The sequence below is a fragment of the Mustela putorius genome, unplaced genomic scaffold (assembly GCF_011764305.1).
Source record: "Mustela putorius furo isolate JIRA1106 unplaced genomic scaffold, ASM1176430v1.1 tig00003853_pilon_pilon_pilon, whole genome shotgun sequence".
Classification (NCBI taxonomy): domain Eukaryota; kingdom Metazoa; phylum Chordata; class Mammalia; order Carnivora; family Mustelidae; genus Mustela; species Mustela putorius.
This window is the reverse complement of record NW_025422005.1, coordinates 10,971,956-10,991,049: the sequence shown is the minus strand read 5'-3', so window position 1 is coordinate 10,991,049 and position 19,094 is coordinate 10,971,956. Positions and strand designations below refer to the sequence as shown.

At 62.3% G+C, this 19,094-nt stretch overlaps 2 protein-coding genes across 3 annotated transcripts in view; both read right to left on the bottom strand.

Annotated features, from left to right (window-relative positions):
• Window positions 1-64: 64 nt before the first annotated feature.
• SLC25A34 (solute carrier family 25 member 34) lies at window positions 65-5,480 on the bottom strand. The gene is made up of 5 exons (XM_004741406.3): window positions 3,502-5,480; window positions 2,848-2,913; window positions 2,612-2,764; window positions 2,101-2,235; window positions 65-1,514 (listed from the first exon to the last, which is right to left on the bottom strand). Exons 1-5 carry the CDS (start codon window positions 3,877-3,879, stop codon window positions 1,332-1,334), a joined length of 915 nt encoding a protein of 304 aa, XP_004741463.1. The 5' UTR covers window positions 3,880-5,480; the 3' UTR covers window positions 65-1,331.
• Window positions 5,481-5,574: 94 nt separating this feature from the next.
• Window positions 5,575-19,094, bottom strand: part of PLEKHM2 (pleckstrin homology and RUN domain containing M2) — a 38,233-nt gene continuing 24,713 nt past the window's right edge. The window contains exons 5-20 of one of the 2 annotated variants that reach the window (XM_045063802.1): window positions 18,989-19,076; window positions 17,986-18,172; window positions 16,597-16,656; window positions 13,277-13,505; window positions 11,371-12,216; window positions 11,024-11,093; window positions 10,830-10,920; window positions 10,466-10,530; window positions 10,014-10,102; window positions 9,289-9,421; window positions 8,840-9,030; window positions 8,391-8,456; window positions 7,556-7,715; window positions 7,049-7,228; window positions 6,831-6,947; window positions 5,575-6,546 (exon numbers count right to left, since the gene is read on the bottom strand). In XM_045063802.1, the coding sequence (XP_044919737.1) occupies window positions 6,412-6,546; window positions 6,831-6,947; window positions 7,049-7,228; window positions 7,556-7,715; window positions 8,391-8,456; window positions 8,840-9,030; window positions 9,289-9,421; window positions 10,014-10,102; window positions 10,466-10,530; window positions 10,830-10,920; window positions 11,024-11,093; window positions 11,371-12,216; window positions 13,277-13,505; window positions 16,597-16,656; window positions 17,986-18,172; window positions 18,989-19,076 (2,707 nt within the window). In that variant the 3' untranslated portion in view covers window positions 5,575-6,411. The remainder of the gene's footprint in view (window positions 6,547-6,830; window positions 6,948-7,048; window positions 7,229-7,555; window positions 7,716-8,390; window positions 8,457-8,839; window positions 9,031-9,288; window positions 9,422-10,013; window positions 10,103-10,465; window positions 10,531-10,829; window positions 10,921-11,023; window positions 11,094-11,370; window positions 12,217-13,276; window positions 13,506-16,596; window positions 16,657-17,985; window positions 18,173-18,988; window positions 19,077-19,094) is intronic. The other variant, XM_045063804.1, reaches the window with a different exon arrangement.

Below are 19,094 nucleotides of genomic sequence, written 5' to 3'. Positions count from 1 at the left end.
AGCCAAGCGTGGGGGTTCAGGGGTGGGGGAGCCGGAGGCTGCCAGCAGAAGGGAGTCGTTGAAGTAAACAAAGTAGAAAACTTTATTGGTTTGGAGTGTGTGCTAGGGGTACCCCTGGGAAGAGCAGACATGGGGTGTGGCGGGGTAGGCAGTTCAGGCTGCTTGACCTGGGCCAATCCTGTCCCTTCCAGGGACTCGGTGTCCATCTCTGAAGCACAAAGGTCAGCGGGGCCCTGAGGAACACGCTCAGCGGCGGGAGTGTGGCTTCAGCTCAGGGAGAGGGCCCCAGATGAGGACACCTGGCTCTGCGACTCCCCTAAGCAAGTCACTTCCTTGCCCCGGGCCTCAGTCTCCTCACCTGAAGAATGGGCATCGCGAGAGCTCCCTTTCAGAACGGTCATGAGGATTTGTGCAAACGCCCACAGTGCTGGGCATCTAGGAGGCCCTCGTAAAAGCTCTCTGTGGATGTCACAGGCTGAATTATGTCTTCCCCTCCCCCACATTTGTACACTGAAGTTCTAACCCCCAGTCTGTGACTGTACTTGGAGATGAGGTCTCTGAAGAGGGAATTATGTTAAAAGGAGGACATTAGGGCAGGAGCTAGTCCAGCACGACCAGTGTCCCTAGAAGAAGGGATTCGAACACAGACACAGAAGGTAGACCGTGTGAAGACCCTGGGCCGCCAGGGAGAGAGGCCTCAGAGACACCAACCCTGCTGACACCTTGACCTTGGACTTCCAGCCCCCAGAGTGTGGACAGCATCTGTTGTTTGAACCCCTGGCTTGAGGGGCTTTTTGATGGAAGCCTGAGGCATGTGCACAGTGACACGCAGGCTCTCCAGCCGCCATGGTCCTGGCTCTTGCCAGAGGCACCAGTCTGGGCTGGGCAGAGCTAAGTTCCAGTCCTGGTTCTGTCCCTTCAAAGCTGTGTGGCTTCCTACCTGGTGAGCCTCAGCGTCCCCTGCTAAGAGAGGATTTCACCATCTCGCACTGTTTGAGGACCAAGCAAGCCGATGCGTGCGAGTGACCCCACTCGGGGTAACGGTCACGACCCGGAGCGGTTATTATAGTCACGGGTAAGGCTACGGGATGAGGTAACCCAGGCAGAGGGAAGAGAACTTGCCAGAAAACAGAGCAGCTGGTGATCCAGAACAAGCAGCTCCGGCCCCGAGTGGGCCGTGGGTCTGGGTTGACCAGAGCTGCCCACACTCTCCTTGGTCGTGTGGCCGGGGCTGGGCCTGTGGCCTGCTCTGAGACGGCCATTCCCAGCCGGAGTGGGCCGTCGCTCCTGGATCCCGGGCTGTGTTAGGAGATGGGGACAAGGGATGCCGCCTAGGTGCCCTGGTGCTGGCTCCGCGCGGCCAGTTTCCGGAGCTCATCCCAGAAGAGCATGCTGAGGATGGTGTGGGGGCCCAGGCGCAGGTAGGCTGGGCCCAGACCCTTGTAGAGGGCCAGGGGGCCCTCCTGCCTCCAGATCTTCACCAGGCAGTCTGCGAGGCCACCGTACAGCTGGCCCTGGGGACAGAGGCAGGGTGGGGGTCACTGCAGGGGTCATGGGGTTTTGGCTGGTACAAGTGGGCGTGTGTCTGTGTGGAGGGGCCCCTGCCGTACATCAGCAGAGAGACTGTCCCCAAGCTGGCAACGTACATAAAGGTGACCCCTTAGGCTGTGACATTTAAGGTGAGACCTCTTCCTCCAGGTAGCCACAGCCCATGCCCAGGGCCCAAGATTTGGCTAGTGGCATGCGAGTGGAATTCGTCCCCTTCTCAGCCTTTGGAGAGCACCTTTGTGTTGAACACAACCTGCGCGACGGTACGTGGCGGCCGTGGGGTCAGGCCTAGTTGGGTGACCTCAGGCCGGTCACTAGATGGCCCCGATCTTCCGTTTCCTCAGCAGGAAAATGGAGGTGGTTGTGAGGGTAGAATAAAGTGCTTAGCCCGTGCCGGGGACGTGAGTGCTCAGCAAACCGGCCAAATCGGTGTGTCTGCGTGTATGTCACACATCTGCGCGTCCCTGGCTGTGTGTGTGTGTGTGCGCGCGCGCACACACTGGGGCATGCTCTCCAGCCCCCCGCATACCCCCTGCACCTTCCCTTGCTTACTCGGCCAGTTCCGTCCACGGGCTGATTGTAGAGCCGCGTGCTGACCACGTCGAAGGGGGTCATGACCACGGCCACAGCGACACTGCTGATCATGCCTCCAGCCAAGGCCACCAGCCAGCTGTCTTCCGGGAGCCACTGTGGGGTTGGGACAGGCTCTGACCCCTGCAGCCGCTGCCATCTCCCCACCCCCCTGGCGCCCACCCTACCCTCCCATACTTGCGGGCTGGAAGAGTTGCGGGAAAGGGAGCAGACCAGGCCCCTCCAGCCACTCCCCCAGCCCAGCTCCTTCACGGCGTCAGGGCTCCGGCCCCCACCCCTGCTGGGCACAAGGGCAGAGCCGGGGTCCTCAGCTCTCTTCAGGGACCCTGCCTGCCCCCCCCACTGGCCTTGCCTAGGTGGGCGTCCAGCAGGAGATGTTGGGACGGGATGAGAGCCCACACAGGGAGAACGGAGGCAGAGGGCCCGATTCTGTCGTGTCTGAGGGTGGGCACGGGTGTCCCTGGCTCCTCACCTGTTGCTTCTGCACCCAGGCCTTGGCAGAGGCGAAGGTGGCCAGCTGGGCGGCTGAGCCGACCATGACCCTGGGCACGGCCCCACCCACGCCCCGCCATAGCCCTGCCAGGCCCTGCTGCCGCCAGATGGTCTCCAAGGCACCCAAAACACTCTGTGGGGAGAAGGCACTGGGTCACTGGGCAGCCCCTGCCAGCTCACCCAGCCCAGGGGGCTCTGGGGAGGGACAGTCCCTACCTGGTGATGGTGTTGGTGCCCCACGGCCATCGCGGCCACCGTCTGGGCCTGCAGCTGCGTTTTGACCTGTGGGAACAGATGTGACAGAGGGACTGGACGAGCAGCGGCCCGACCTCCAGACCTCCACGAGCCCGCACCCACTGTGTAGGGGGCATGGGGAACAGGGTTTGGTGGGGAGGCTCTGCAGTCGGCCTGGCTCTACATCTTGGTGCGACCTGGGGCGAGTCACTTGACCTTCTCCCAGCCTGCCCGCTCCCACTGTTCCGAGGACCAAGTGGGATGGTGACTATTCAGCCTCTGGCCTAGTCCGCGGAGGCCCTGCTTATTCTGAACTTGCTGGGCCACATAGGAAGACAGGCGTCCACACTGGGTCTGAGCCCGCACCCGCCCTGTCGCCCTCTATCCCCTCCCCTGACTCAGGCCCAGTGGGGCAGGGACCCCAGGAGAAGGAGCATGGGGCAAGGCTCCGGGGCTTTGCACCCAGGGACAGATTCCAACCCCCACGCAGGGATGTTCCTGGGAACGTCCCCACCCGGCCCGCCCCACCCCGCCTGGTACCAGAGCCAGCCTGGAAGGTTCCAGAGGCGCCCACCCTCCCTTCCCCACTGGAAAGCTGGGTCATGGGGTGGTGGAGGTTGGAGACAAGGCACTCACCAAGTAAGCAGGACTCCCCACGAAGGCTCCCAGGGCCCCAGCCACCGCGCCCGCGACCACCGTGCCACCAGGCTGCTGGGTGAGGCCAGCCTGGCCCGCCAGGCTGTAGCAGTAGAAGCGGACGCCGTTCATGAGGCCCTGGTAAAGGAGGCCGGCGGCCAGCCCCTTCTGCAGGCCACACAGCCCGTCTGCACGGACCACAGCTGCTACCGAGGCCAAAAAGCCCCTGTAGGGCCGTGGGTAGGTGCCGCGGGCCTGCAGCTCCCCCTGCAGCTGCAGTCTCGTCTTCACCACCTCCAGGGGGTTGGTAAAGACGCAGGCCAGGCAACAGGCCGAGGCGCCCAGCACCAGGTCCACAGCTGGTGCAACCGTCTCCATGGCCTCTGTTCCTGAGGCTGGCCGTGCCCAGGTCAGGGGCCTGGGCACAGGCCCTAGGGTGGGGGCGCTTAGGCTCTCTGCACCCCTGCCCCGCCACAGGGCTGGGGATCGAGGGGGCCTGGGGCCATGTCTGGTGGGCAGAGGTCCCAGTCGGTAGGCCGGGTGGCCCCTGGTCTATCTCGGGAGTCCACCTGCTCTGCTCCGACACTGGGGCTGGCGGAGCCCCGGACACGCCCCCGCTGGCTCGGACCAATCCCAGCTCTCTCTGTTCTCCACACCTCCCAGCAGGGGTGTGCCTGGACCCTGGGATCTGGGGAAAAGGTCACCTGGGACAGGAGGCTGATTGGGGCGGGGGAGAGGGTGCCCGTCAGCAGGGACACCTCCTCCAGCTTTTCTTGTCCTCCTGCCCTTCCTCTGGCCCTGGGGCAAAGGGTACTTCTGGCCTAGTCCATCCTGCTGCAGCTCAGAGCCCAGGGCGGGACCCGGAGCCGCATGCCCGGGCAATGCAGCCACCACCCTCAACCCCCTGCACCGTCTTTGCGGCTGCCCTTCCCCAGCCTCAGTCTTCCAGCCCAGCTCCCACGGTCTCTGGTTCCACTGTCAGGGAGAGCAGAGGCGGCAAAGGGCTTCTCGAGCCCTGTGGAACTGGTTCTGAATCCCAGGCTCCGCTGTCATGTGTGACCCTGGGCAATCACTCCCCCTGCTAGCTTCAGTCTATTTGTAACTTGGGAATATTAATATCTGTCTCAGAGGTTTTTTGGAGGGCTAGAGATGTATGAACAGCACACCTAGCACACCTAGCACACCTAGCACAGGGCTCTTCCCGGTAAAGGATGGCTCGCATTCCCCCCCACTCGCCCCTCTCCCAACTTCTGGCTCCTTTCTCCCCATCCCTGCCTCAGATGACTTCAGGGCCGTTGAGCCGTGTGTCTCAAAGAGTGGCCCGAGGCTTTGGTCATCACCCCATGCGGACTTGCCCCCCAGTCCTGCCCCCCTTCTGGTGGGAGCCCCTTCTGGGCCGTAGGTGTCTGGAGGAGAGGCCCTGGTGTGGAAATGGCTCTGTGTCAGAAGGGACCTCACACCCCTGGAAGCCAGCACCACCCTGGTCTCTGTCCCCAGGGCATCCCTTCTGCCATGGACACCCCACATCACCGAAGCCGCCATGCTCCACAGCCTCCATGCCCACCCTTCCCAGCACCCACTCCTTTTGTCCCAGGTGTGAGGGCCTGGGGGGGGGTGGGCACTGCCAGGTGCTCGAGTGCCTCAGGCTCCCCTCCCCTCCTCTGCCTGCACCTGTTAAGCTTGGCAGCACCCTCTGGTCAGCCCCCAGGGCAGTAGCTCAACAAGCCGTCTGGGGGCAGCTTGGACTCTCGGGTTTATCCCGGCCCTCGCCCCCAGAGCTGGGGAGGCCGGCCGTGGAGACAGGCCCTGGGACTAGAGGAGTGTCCTCCCCTCCCCCGGGCACTGCAGGAAATAAGAGCAAAAGTCAGGCCAAGAACCCCTCAGGGCCTGAGCTCCAGAGAGCAGCATCGGGGCAGTGGGTGAGCGGGCGCCCAGCGTCAGCACACAGCAGCTGACGGAAGAAAATCAGGAATGAATGGTCTAAAGCCGGGGAGGGGAGAGGCAGCCGGTGGGGGCGGGGGGTGCAGAGATCTCCCACTCCCAGCCCAGTCACAAAGGGCCAGTGACAAGTCCTGGCAATATAACGTGTCTATTTTATTTAAAAAAAAAAAACCAAAACCCAAACCCAGACCATCTGACCCCTTCCCAAGGGGGTCTGGCTCCAGCCAAGCAGGGGACAGTCAGGAGGCACTCGCCGGGATGCCAGACTGGGGGGCTCTGCCCCACTCCGAGCCCTCCCCCCTCTCCTTTGCTCCCGGCAGGAGGAGAGAGCCTGACTCCTGGGTCCTCCTGGCACTGCAGTCTGGGGAGAATGGGTGCCTTGATCACACAGGGCCTCCGGGCAGCCAGGGAGGGGCTGCCCAGCCCCCCACCCCAGCCCCCAGCCGGGCGCCTTCCCTGGAAGACAGCAGGGCGGCTGGGGCGGTGTTAGCGAGGGAGCATGCATGGCGGCCCCAGCGTCCGGCTTCCCTGCGCGGCCAGCTGAGTGTTCAAAAGTGAACGAGGATGGTCAGGCCTTGGCTGGGACCCCTGACCCAGGAGAGGAAGAGGGGAGTCCTGCCCTCTCAGTCCTTCTGCTCCCCGCAGAGTCGGCCTGACTCTCATCGCCATCCTGAAGAGGCAGACGCATCCGTACATGCCGCGCGTACGCAGAGCCCATAGGGCTCAGACCCTCCGCCCCAGCGCTCTCCAGTCACCGCCGGCCGGGCGGGAAGCCCGAGAGCGTGGAGGACCCGTTCTGTATCCCTGCGAGGGCAGAGACCCTGGCTCGAGCCCCCGTCAGTGCTTCTGTCCCCCAGGGCGGGAGTGGGCCATGGAACACAGGGGCAACCCTGGCCCCAAGCCACACGAGGGGATAGTGGGTGCTGCTAGCAGGCCTCTCCTGGCCCCGGGATGCCGACTGGCTCCTCCTCAGCACCAGGGGTCCCGGGAGGCTCTGCCCCGGCACAGGCTGTCGCTCCGCTGCCAGGCGCTGTGGATGAGGCTCAGGGCGTCCTCGAACTTCTTGTTGGAGGCTTCCTGGATGGCCTTGTGGGGGAGGTCCACCTGTGGGGGTTCCGGGGTAATCTGAGGGCTTTGGTCCGGGACCCTGCTTTTTCGGGCAGCTGTGGGAACCCCGGGTCCCCCTGCACTGTGGGAACAAGGTCAGCAGCGGCGTTTCCCAAGTTCAACTATGAGCTGTGGCCTCAGGGTCACGGGGGCCGGAGTCTGTCCCAGAGCTATGGATATGGTGCTGTCCCCAGGCCCAATTCCTGCCTCTGTACTGTGCGGGGCTCCCCTCCCCAGGGAGAGCCTCCACTCCCTCCTCGGGGCCCTGGGCAGCTAGGTACCTGGTAGATGGTTTTCCACCCAGAGCTCAGTGCAGACAGGAATCGGTCCAGTTCAGATGTGCAGCTCAAGTAGATGACCCAGGGTGGGAGGGCCTGCTGGCTGTCCTGGGAAAACTCCTGGGGCGAGCAGGTCCCCAGGTGAGCAGAAGCAGCGGACCTTCTGCAGGGCCTGCCCCCCAGACCCCCTCCCCTCCCCCTCCCCCATCCACCCAGCTCACCAAGACACAGTACTCCTTGCCCGGTTCCGTAGCAACAGCACTGACGTCGGCCAGCTTGGCTGTGCCCAGGGAGCGGAAGAAGCTGGTCTGGCAGTCCTCGTGGCACGTGAAGAGGCGGTCGGCGGCGATCACTAGGCAGCAGGGGATGCAGGGGCTGGGAGTCACCCCCTGGGGGATGACCTGAAGGGCGTGGGCAGAGGGGAGGGGAGAGGCAAGCTGGAGCTCTTCCGGGCTGGCTGGCACCAGGACACCACACTCCGGCCCGGCCAGCCCTTCAGCCCCTCTGTCCAGGGGTCAGAAGGCTCTGCCCACCTCGGAAGCACAGGTGGGGACAGGGGAGGAGGTGGGGGTGTCCTGAGCTCTAGGGTCCGTTCCTGCGTTGTTCCCTGGATGTCCCCATCTTGGTTCCCAGGAGCTGCTCCCTGAGCGTGAGGGTTTGGGCCAGGGCCCTGGGGATGCCGCAGGGGGTCGGGAGGCCGGGGGGACAGTGTAGGCAGGGTCGCTCACCCCTTTGGACACGGCCTGGCAGAGATGCTGCATCCAGTCGGCCATGTCGGCCTCGCTGTCAGCGCTCAGCTCCAGGCACGGCCGGTCGGCGAGGATGACCTGGAAGGCGTGGGGCCGATCCGTGGTGTTGGCTCTCCGGCAGCCACCGCACTGCTCCCCCCTGGGCCAGACGAGGAGGGGTGAAAGGGGAGCAAGGAGGCAGGGGCGGCTCAGGGTGTGCGGACACGGCACGCCGGCCCCCGCGTCCCAGAGGCGGGGGAACCTGGGCGGGTGGTGCAGACCCCGGACTCTCAGGAGAGGCTGGTAGCTGCTGGCCAGGCCCACCCCTTTCTGTGGAATAACTTCTGCTTCCAGAATCACCAGGACCCTCCTAGCTATTGTGGCCTGGCCAGGAGAGGGGGGAGGATGGGCTCCAGGCTCTGGCCCTCCCTTTATCGGGGCACACGCACTCACACTCCCTCTTGGGGCCCCAGGCTGTCTCCAAGCCTGTGTGCGTCCGTCTTCCATCAGGTTGGGAACTTTCCTGGGGGAGTGACCCTTTCCTCTGCCTGACCAGATCCTTCCCTCCCTGAGAGGAAACCACCCCTCCTCCCCTGGCTCAGGATCCTGTAGCCCCTCAGAGATCAGCAGACCCCCGGCGACCGGTCAGGGCTGCCAGATGGGGTGCGGCTGAGTGGGGTGGGCTGAACTGACGGACAGGAGCGGGTACCAGCTCAAGCCAGGGAGGACAGGAGTGCTGGGCCACAAGCTTAGCCAGAGTCGTCACCCTGGGGCAGGGTGGGGGGGCGACAGGAGGCCCCACACCTGCCCAGCCCAGCATCGCCAGGGCACTCACCCCATGTTCACCGAGAGCAGCGGGGTGACATCAGTGCGGTCGGGGTACTGGTAGAGGATTCCATTGCTGCAGGGGCACCAAAGAGCAGGGGTGAGGCCTGGCCCTGGAACTGAGAGCCAAGTGGAGCCCAAATCCCAGAGACACCCTGCAAGCTGGGGACTGAAACGGAGGGTGAAGAAGGAACCAAAGGCACAGACAGGAGGGCACACTACCCCCTCTGCAGCCCGGGACAGTGAGAGGCAACAGCCCAGCCCACATCTACACCTGATGCCCCAGGATTCCTTGGGCCCCAAAGATGGCAGCCTTTACACAGAAGCTCTAATATCCCAAGGCAGGTGGGCTCTAAAACCCTCGTGGGGGTGAAGGAGGTCCCCTCAGGCTTCTCTCCTCAGCGGTCGGTCCCACAAGCTCCAGGCTGAGCCTGAGGCCGGTGCTGCAGGTGTGCCCACCTGAGTACCACGAAGCATGTCTTCCAGTGCTCTTTGCCCAAGTAGGAGGTGCCCGCCTTGTAATGCAGCATGCCTTCTTTGGTGATGACGCCCTCGGGGGGTGAGCAGTGGCAGGGGATGGGACCCAGGGACTCGTCCATGGGGTCCTCCCAGTGGACAAGCCCATAGAAGCGCACAGTGACAGCAGTGGCCTGGGAGGGGCAGCAGACAGAGCGGTGAGGCCTGGGCCCGGCTCACCGATGGCCCAGCACCAGGAAAGGCCACTGAGGAAGCAAGGGCACACCCCCAGCGGGGTGGGGGACAGGACCCAGGGGTAGGAGAGCTCCTCCCCGGTGGGGGACAGAGAAAGGCTAAAGACCTCTATTTGCAGCACCTGACTTCATCCTGACACCAGAGCGGGCCTCTCGGGGACTCAGGGACGACCCCTCCCCTCTGCTCCTGGCACTCACCTCACACTTAGACTCCTGGGCCACAAATTTGGCCAGTGCCAGCTTCTCCATGGTGGCATCAGTCAGGACACTGGGGTAAGGTGGTTCCCGGCAGCCTTTGATCATGGCAGACTTTAAAGATGCCAAGAAGAACCTACACAGGGAGTGGGGTTTGCTGTCAGAGGCCCGGGGCGGGGGGCCCACCCCTCAACCAGACAGGATCCTGGCCTGGAGGGTTCCCAGAAACTTTGGGGAGGGAGTTGGCTGGCACCGGAGCTCAGGGCAGCGGGGGAAGGGGGGGGGCAGTGACGCGCAGCAGTCTGCTGTCATCTGACAGGGACCTGGGGAAGGCCAAACCGCTCTCAGTGGCCCGGGGGGCCTGTGGTCTGCTGGCAGTGCAGGTGGGGCCCGAGTCCATATAATGACGCCCGGTTATTACGAGTCATTTCTATAGGCACCCCGTGGCTCAGGCCCAGCCCAGACCTGTGGCCCAGTGGTGGGGCTCGTGTTTCTTTCCTGTTAGTAACTCACGCCAGCCCCCTTCCTCTCTGGTGGCCACCTCAGGTCTCAGGTCGCCCGAGCAGACGACACGTGTCACTCAGGGTGTTTGCACACCCCCGCAGGTTCCAGAGGGAACACATCTGTCTGCCACGTCTGTGTGTCCTGCTGCTCCCCCGCCACCCCCAGGCCGCTCTCCAGTCCTACGTACATAGGGAGATGGCAGGGGTCGGGGGCGTGTCACTCACTCGGCCAGGGCCACGTCGGCCGTGTCCAGCAGGAACTGCTTCCTGCGGTTGGTGCACACGAGCTTCACGGTCTGCTGGTCCAGGCCCACCTGCCAGAAACGAGACCTTCACATGCACACCGGGCTTGGCGGCTGCCTGGAGGAAGAGGCAGCCGTGGCCGGGCTAAGGTCTGGCTGGGGGGGAGGAAGCACACACCGAAGGTGCCACAGGGTAAAGCCCCAGAGGCCGGGGACCCTGGCATGAGTCGGGGAGGGACGGTCAGAAATGTGGGGGATGAAGGGGCGTCCTCCACTCGGTTCTCCTCCCCAGCACCACAGGCACAAGCTGCTCTAAGAGAAGCTGACGCCTGACGGTGAGGCCCGGCGGGGACAGGCCTCACTCTGCAGCTCTGCCGGTGGGTGGCCGAGGAGACCTGTTCCACGGTGTATGCCCACCGCCGAGCCCGCACTCACCGACACATAGTCAAGTTCGTTGTATGAAACGGCCTCTTCCACCAGGTATGGCTTTTCCGCAGCCCCTGAGAGAGAAGACCCCAAGGCCTGTGACCCACAGGGGTCTCTTTCCCCCTGCTGCCCCACCTTCTAAGACCCCGTCTCTCTCTGAGAGTGGCCCTGTCCTTGCCCTGCCATCCGACACGGAGGAGAGTGATGTGGGGTGTTCGGGTCTCACGGGGCCGCGGAGGTGGCTGGCGGCACAGCCGGGCAGGGTTCTGGCCACCGCACGCCAAGCGGCCGGGAGCCGGGGGCGGGGGCACTGGGAGAGGGCGGCCGGCAGGCCTCACGCTCAGCCTCGGCTGGGCCCAGGGGCGGCAGGCACCTTTCCGCAGCAGGTAGACGTAGCAGTCCGTGAGCAGCACGTAGAGCAGCTGCAGGTTGCCCTCCATGTGCCCCGTGCTCATCCGGATCATCTGCGGGGCCGCGACAGAGGAGGGTCAGGCCTCCCCAGCTCCCACCTGCTGCCCCACTCTGGGCCTGCGCTGTCCCACTAGCCCTGGAGTTCCCGGGACTGACCTTGAAGAGCTGCTCCTCGTTCTCTCGAAACACGTGGATCATCAGCAGAAGCAAGTGATTGTTGTCCACTCTGTGAGAGCGACAGGCGCAAGGGTGTCAGGCGAGGGCAGGGGCAGGGGCGGGAGGTGACACGACACACAGTGGCACACAGGCATGCAGAGGGAGCGTGGCTGTCGTGGCGCTGGCTCTGCCCGGGAGCCAGACTGTGTGGGGTCCTACACCCCATCCCGCCTCCCAGCCCAGGCTAGGCCTCCCGGGAGCTACACTTTGGAGGACAGACACCCCCGTCCTCAGCTTTCGAGGGTGGGAGCGTCCCTCAGGCCAGCGGCACGGAGAGTCCTGCGCACCTGAACTCTGCCGAGTGGCTCATGTCAGAGGGGCTGCCCTGCCCCTCATCCACCCCGGAGTCCTCCGCGCTGCTCAGACACGGGCTGGGCTGGTCTCGCTTGAGCTGGCACAGAGTCTCGTGGGTCCCAGGCTCCAGCTCCGGCTCAGGTCCCTCCCCGACCAGGGGCAGCTTGGCGTCTGGCTCCTGGGTCCCCGGCTCTGGGGCCTCCCTGGGGGGGGCGTCCTCTAGGGGCCCAGGCGTCTGCCCCTCTCTTCCTCCTCCTCCCTCTTCTTGGCCAGCAGTCGCAGGGCTACCAGGAACATGCAGCGGTTGGCCCGGCCCTGCAGAGTCATGGTTGCTGCCACCTGCCGTAAGAGTGCTTGGACTCTCGACGGTAAAGCGGTAGAAGTCCATTGGGGCTGGAAGCCCCTCACTAAAGTCGCAAAATGGCGGCTTCTCCGGGGCTTCCCCGGGGGAGCCGGTCCGAAAGGACTGGTCTGGGGACTGGACGTGGGAGCGCCAGGTGCTGGGGTCCAGCTGCCCGTTGAGCTGGTCGATCACCTTGCTCAGGGGCTGCCCCAAGCGCTCCATGGAGGTGTCCTTCATCTCGGGGATAAGCAGGCCCATCTGGCCGGGCTCCGAGAGCTCGCTGCTCTCCGCCGTGCTGCCGGGCCCCTCTCCCTCCTCCTGGGGGGGCGTAATGGTGGCATCGGGGGAGGCCCGCCCCAGGCCTGGACTGCTGACCAGGCTGTCGCCGTCTCCCCGCCGGGCACCGGTGTCCTGGGTGGAGGCGGGGTGAAGTGGACTGGCTTCCTCATCCGACCTCGTCTTCTTCTTCTTGCCGGTTTTCTTCTTCTTGGTGACCCTGCGACAGTAGGGACAAGGAGAGATTAACCATCTGAGCGCCGCAGAACTGGCGGGGTCAGAGGCGGTGATCCTGGGCGTGTGACCTCCGAGGGCACAGCAGGGAGCTTCGGTGGTCCTGGGCAGTGCCGGGTGGGAGGCCCTAGGCCAGGGGGCAAGAGCAGCTCAGGCCCTGAGGTAGCCCCGCTGCCGGCAGAGGCAGGAACCCCTGAGCAAGGCCTACGAATTCTAGCTGCTGTCACAGCAGCGCGAGCTGCTCTGGAAACAAACACAAGCCGTGGCCGGTCAGGAGGATGGTGCCTCGAACCCTGCCCTTCCCTTGGGATGTGGCCAGTGGCCCCTGAGCTGACCTCACGTCCCATCAGGTATCACCGCGGATAATTCAACCAGAAACGCACTCGGAGTCTTCTGAGCTCAAACTTCCTTGGGGACAAGTTGGCTGGGATGGGCCCGGCAGGGTGACCCCAGGTCTGAGCCATTTAAGCAACTGAGGCCTTGAACCAGCTTACAGGGTGGGACCCGTCTCCTGCCTCAGGCCAGCAAGCCTTGGAGGGTACAACATGCACATCTGCTTCTTCGGCGCTGAGAGTCTCAGGGGCGGGAGCCGGGGCAGGTGGGGGAGCCCGGAAGGCTCTGGGCCAAGAGCTCCCCAGTCTGTCCCGCACCTCCTCCTTCCCTTCTAGGTAGGTCCCTGTCCCCCTGATGGTGCCACTTTCGAGAAGCCATGCTGAACTAGAATCAGTACACATCTCAGAAACTGTACAGGGACATCCAAGGACTGTTAGAATTCCAGTGTGAAGGGGTTTTCTGGTCCTGGATGAATTGGACAAATGTCCCCGCAGCCCACACGTGGCCCCAGCCACGGCTGTCGTCCGTGCCACACCACCTTCTGGGCTCAGGCCCTCTGTTTCCTCTTGCTCCAAGAACCACTGGAGAACCCCTTAGTCTACAGGAAGATCCCAGTCTGCCCCTGGGGGTGCGGCCCCGGTGCGCAAGGACCAAAACATGATGCTGAGAGCGGACGCGATGGACACCCGGATGTCCCCCCAACGCCCGCTGACCTAATGACTTCGAGCTCTGTGCAGGTGTCTGGCAGGTCGAGAGTGTGGGATTCGCCCTTCTCCTGAGAGGTGGTGTGCACTGGGGTGGTGTCAGAGGAGGACACGGTCTCTGCCGGGTCCTCGCTGAAGGGGTTGTGGCGCTGGGTGGGGCTCTTGGTGGAAGCTTTGCTGCTGGTCGGGTCCGAAGTAGTGGAGCGGGGGCCGCTGACGGTGTCTGTGAGGTCTCCATCTGGGAGAAAAGGAAACAGGAGACAGCCCGTCAGACACCATCTGGCGACCCCAGGCCCCCAAAGCATGCCTTAACTCATGAGGGAGGCAGGTGAGTCCCTCCCAGGGACATCTGATCAGGGTGGCCCTGTTTTAAGAGCAGAAGCCCCACACCAACTGCACACAGGACATGTGCTCTAAGAGTGACCTGGAGGGACGCCATCACCACTCCACTGGGAACCCCTAAGAGCTCAAAGCAATTTGGCTGAGTTCGAGGTAAGAGCCCCAAGGTTAAACAGTCTCCAGGAGGAAGCCCGTCAGGGACGGTGACCTTGATGCCTGGAGAGGACACAGGCCACGGACCTCTCAGGTTAATCTTACGGCCTCCTGTTAGAGGGAGCTGAGGTGGGAGGGGGGTATCCAGCAGGGCTGAGATACCCGAAGTCCTCTGAAGGGTGCCCACTCCGGCCCGCTCCAGAGACAGATAAAAGCAACAAAGGGAGGGAGAACAGAGGGAGACCACGGGGATCAGAGAACTTGCGGGGTGCAGAGTACGGTCAGGGGCTGAGAGACAGGGTGGGGAGTCCGGAGGGTGGGGGAAAGGCCGTACAAGGGCCCAGAGCACAGCGGGAAGAATGACAGACCAGAGCAACAAGGAGATGCAAAGGCAGAGGAGAGGGGTCCTGAGTGGCCGCCCCTAACCGCTGCCTCCCAGGCCTTTCGGTGGCTGCTTCTCTACCTGACATCGGTACACTCCCAGAGTGGGGGGCGGGACCAGGCACCCCTTTAAGGCGCGAGCTGGGAACTGCATTTCACTCAAGTCTCTGGACCCTTCTGGGTCCCCCTCAGCCTTGGCTCCACCCTGGGGAGAAGGCAGGGCAGGGGGAGGGTGCTGCCTCTCCAGAGAGGGGCTGGTTTGACTGCTCCCCCTACCCCGACCACCCGGCCCAGGTCACCAGAACAGGAGCAGGGAAAGCACACGGGGCGTTTATCTGGTGGCAGATGGGAGCTGGCCCAGCAGAGAACTGAGGCCCAGCCGAGGGAAGAGGTCGGGGGAAGGTCAACGGCACGGGCACGGGAGGCTCACGCCCCATCTGCCAGTGCACACATCGTGTGGGCCATTATCTGCCCAGGGGAGACATGGCAAACATGTTCCTACCCTTGGCCTCCTCTGGAAGGGCCCGACGTGCCGGCCACTTCCTCATGGGTCCTGGAAACCAGCGGGCAACTGTCCACTGATAGAGCACACCATCCTTTTTTTCTTTTCTTTTTTTTTTTTTATAAGTACAGTGTCTTTTAACATAAAAACAAAGGTAGGGGCCAAAGGCAATTGCCAGCCCTTCCAGAAAAACACCAGCAACACGTGAGATGTTCCTTCAGATGTCCTGGGCCCCCACAGCCTTAGTTCTCAGAGGTAGAAAACCTTGCCCTTCTGCCTCAAAGAAGGGTCCCTCGAAGTCGTCTGTTCTTGCTCCAGCCCCTAGAGATCCAGAAGGAGGCTGAGGAGTGAGTGGGCAGGCCCCAGGACGTGGTGGCTATCCAGGCTGCTGACCTGCCAGCTCTGTAATGAACCAAGGACCCCGGAAGGCCGCCTCAGCCCCAACCCCAAGGCCCCGAGTTTGGAGCTGCCCCCAAATCCTGCTTTCCTCCGGGGGAAGAAGACTGAGCTTCCCCAGGGAAGCTGCCTGAACAGGCTTGGGAACTCAGGAAAGCAGGAGATCCCGGTGGGATGAAGCTCACGTTGCCTGGGCACCCAGCCCCAGCCCAGCCCAGCCCAGCCCGAGCAAGCAGTGCGACCAGAGCTGTTAGTTCTCAGGCCACCGGGAGCTCCGAAGGGCTGTGGTGGGAGGTCAGGCCTGCCCGACCGGTGACTGCAGAGGGCAGTGAGGAGCTGGGTCACGAGGGGGTTAGTGGTTAGAATCGGAGGGGGAGAAAAATCAATGCCCAGCATATGCACTGCAAGAAGAGAGGTTCAGAGGATAAATGAGGTTACGATGGAATTCTGGATTTCGAGCTCATCTCAACTAACCTGTGGCACTCTTGAGTGCTACTCTCTTGGCCAGATGACATCATTTCCCCCAAGGCCCTGTCTTATTTCCCTGCAACTAAGCTATTTCATACATTAGTTGGAAAAAGATCAGCTGCCATCCATTACTCAGAGATCACGGCGCTAATAACGAAGCGGGCCGGTGCTCCAGAGCAGTGGAAAGGGCACCTCTGCCTCTGGCCCGATGAGGAGTCGGCACCTCCTTCCCCCGGGGCTGCCTGCCCCCACCCCCACCTGGCCCAGCCGCCCACAGGGCAGGAGGCTCTTTAATGAGGGGGTGGGGGTCATGGCCTCAGATCGACGGAGGAAGCAGTAACCCTCCCCAAAACATGCCCTGTGCTTTGAGTCATCACGGGAACAGGAGGAAGAGCCCCATGGGTTTCCAGAAGCCCGGAAGTGGCAGCATGGGCAGGAGAATGTCCAGGCACGGCTGCCCCCTAGTGGACAGGTGGGAGGGCGGACGGACTTTATTGAAATCTGCCTGAAAACCTCAAAGAGAATCTCCCCGTAGGAGGTTTCAGCTCTGCCTGAGCCATTCTGCCCACCGGGCCCTCAGGCTCTCTGCACGATTCACACCGGAGAGGAAGCCAAGACTGGGCCGCAGGAACCACCCTCCGCCTTTACTTCTTGACACTTCGACACAAGAGCCCACCTGACCTAAAGGAGCTCGCGATCCACAGGTTCAACCCACACTTTCCAGAACAAGCCTCCGCTCGCCGGGCCAGGCCACTAGTGCCCCATGAGCCGGTGGTTCCCTACGCACATCCTGGTGCTTCCACTGGCATTGGAATTGGGAAGGGTGAGCCACGTGTCCCTGAAACACAGTCACTTGGTGACTATGCGGCCACTGCACAAAGGCAGGAGTCCTGTACTAGGAGAAGGGGGTTTGCCTGGATCTAGAGGTCAAGTTCTCCTACTGCAGAATTCCATCTATTAGAACACCAAACTTGGCTTTATTATAATCATTGACATTATTATTATAAATAACGAGCTGATTTCGAATCATGCAGCAAGCTTGGCATGGAAACAGCAAAACAGAAGAGGGTAACAGCGGACTCTGTCCCACCTTCCCAGTCTGTGCTGGGTACAGACGGCACTGCTGGAAACACATCTCCAAAATCATAATCTATAAAAACGAGGGATAAAACTGAAGATTAGAAACAGGTAGTGGAGGGACAGGGAGGGTGGGGGCGGCAGGCGGGAGACAGGGGGAGCAAACAAGAGGAGAAGTTAAACTTCCTGCATTTTCTCTAACAGCCCGGGAATCTTACGATGCTTCTCAGCTCCCACACTGGCCCGGGAGCCTCCAGCCAGCTGGGAACAACCTCGGGGGGCAACCCTTTCCAACTCCAGGACCTGGTTCTGGCTGAGAAGAATGTGGGCACCCTCTACCTAGCCTTTTCCAACCCTCGTCTGCCTTGCCTCTGAACCCAGCATCGGAGGTGGGAGGGCTCGAGGGGACACCTCCGCCTGCAGGCGGCCTGGCTGCCCTCTCAGGACCCGGCCCTGGACTCCTCGGAGGCAGCCCATACGCCCAAGTCAAGGAAACTGAGCTGCCACCTTCCGCTTGTACAAGAGGCAATGCAAGTCTTGCTAACAAGGCTGGAAGTAACTGCCCTCGGGAGCCCTTGGCACAAGAAGACACAAAGAAAGAGGAAGGCCAAGGTCTCGACGCTAATGCACGTCCAGGGAGCCCGGGGGCCGCACTTGTGCTTGGGGTCCCCTTCCCTGGAGGTGAAGCCGGGTACAGTAACCGAAGAGATCTCCTTTCCCATGGGGGATGCACGAAGGCGGAGAATCGGCCAGTTTTATACACGAACACAGAAGCCTAAGGTTTGAAAGAAACCAGGCTGTTCAATCAGCTGTTGGATCCCAATGACAAAGTGAACTACAGACGCGACGACAACCTTTTCCAGTCTTGGTGTGGACAATCATGCTAACAGAGGAGCAAGTGCAGGAGGGACCCAGAAACCAGATGGGCTCCTAAGAATAGGGGGCATGTCTCCCCTCCTCTTCGGACGCTGCCGGCCCTCTCTCCTCTTTCCAGGAGCTGCTCAGTCTCTTTCTGCCTAGAATCAGAGTAGGACGAGCTCCCCAAGCAGGCGGCACTCACCCCTGCAGCGGCAGGAAGAGCTTCCTGGTCTCGCAGCTACTCCCTCGTCACTTAGAAAACCTCCAGCCCACCCCTGCCCCAGGTCTAGGGCCCTAGCCTTCTGGAAAAGGGTCTAACATTCGTAGGATCTCGTTTTGGGTTTTTGTCCCCAGAATCTGTGTTTTACCCACCATGGAGATGCTGAGGAAATGAATGGAGACCTGGGAAATGGTCGGCCCCGGTGAACTTCCAAACGCCCCGGTCAGATCACAACAAGCCCAGACAGACGTCACCCAGCCAGGCGTGAGTGTCCTCACCACCAGGGACACAGCAGAGGCGGGTCCCCAGGCACGGGGCGCTTACCCTCACTGGATGGGGCAATGGCGCTGTCATCCCACTCCAGGTTGGTGGAGGTGACGGAGTTGAAGGAGTTGAGGGACAGGCTGTCCGAGCCTTGCACGGAGCTGGGGAGGCGGTCTTCGAAGTCTAGCAGGTACTGCGGTTTGTAGTAGTCGGGCATGTAGGGGGCCAAGTCTAGGTACGGGGCGTCCTAAGATGAGAGAGCGGAGAGCAGGCTCGGCTGCGGGAGGCCCCGGAGGAGACCTGCCTCCATCAGGCCTCCCCTGCCAGCGCTCCTTCGGGCAGTCAGTGGGCTAAAGGCACAAAATTTGGAAAGAAGCTGCTAAAAGCAGTCATGTGAACGGCTGTGGCTCTCAAAGCTCTGGGCTCGAGGCAGACAGAGGGCAGATCCCATCTCAGCCTGCCAAGCCCCCCTTTGACCTCTTCGGCCGTAGAAGTGGCTCATTTTTTCCAGTTCTGACTGCTTATTGGTAGACGGTCTGTGCTGCTGGCGTAGGGACCCGGGAAGGTGACTAGACTAAGACAGGGCAGCTGGGTGCTGACGAACCCAAGTTCGAGAGACGCTCTGCACCCTCCTTAGCCCTTTCAGGGCCCACGTCCTGGTTCTCTAGGGCGTGACAACAAGGGATGCCAGAGAACAAGGAATTGAGGGCCCTTGTAGGATCCTAAGAGGCACAGGGATGAATGTGCTTTGTCTCTCTAAACACTCACGTCCTAAACACAAAGGAGGGTCCACTAGCCCTAAATACTCCAGGCTGTGTGGCTTGTTGCCCAGTTGGGACAGAGGCAGGAAGGAGTCGCCTGAACTAGGCCCTCTGGCTTAGGGAAGCCGAGAGGATCACGCGCTTCCATCCCGTTCTCCCGTTCTGACCCTGGACTAACAAGGTGCCGCTCAGGCTCCATCACACCGAACAGGCTCCCCGAGACGGACTAGGAGGGTCGGACATCACGTCCAGCCCGCCCAGCCTGCCGCCCCCCAGTGGCAGCGAGAGCGGCCGTGTCTCACCAGATCCAGGTCGAATCGAATGAACTCCAGCCCAGACACCAAGGTCAGGAAGAGAGTCAGGTGATCGTGACTGCAGACCAGGGCATTCCTGCGAGACACGAGGAGG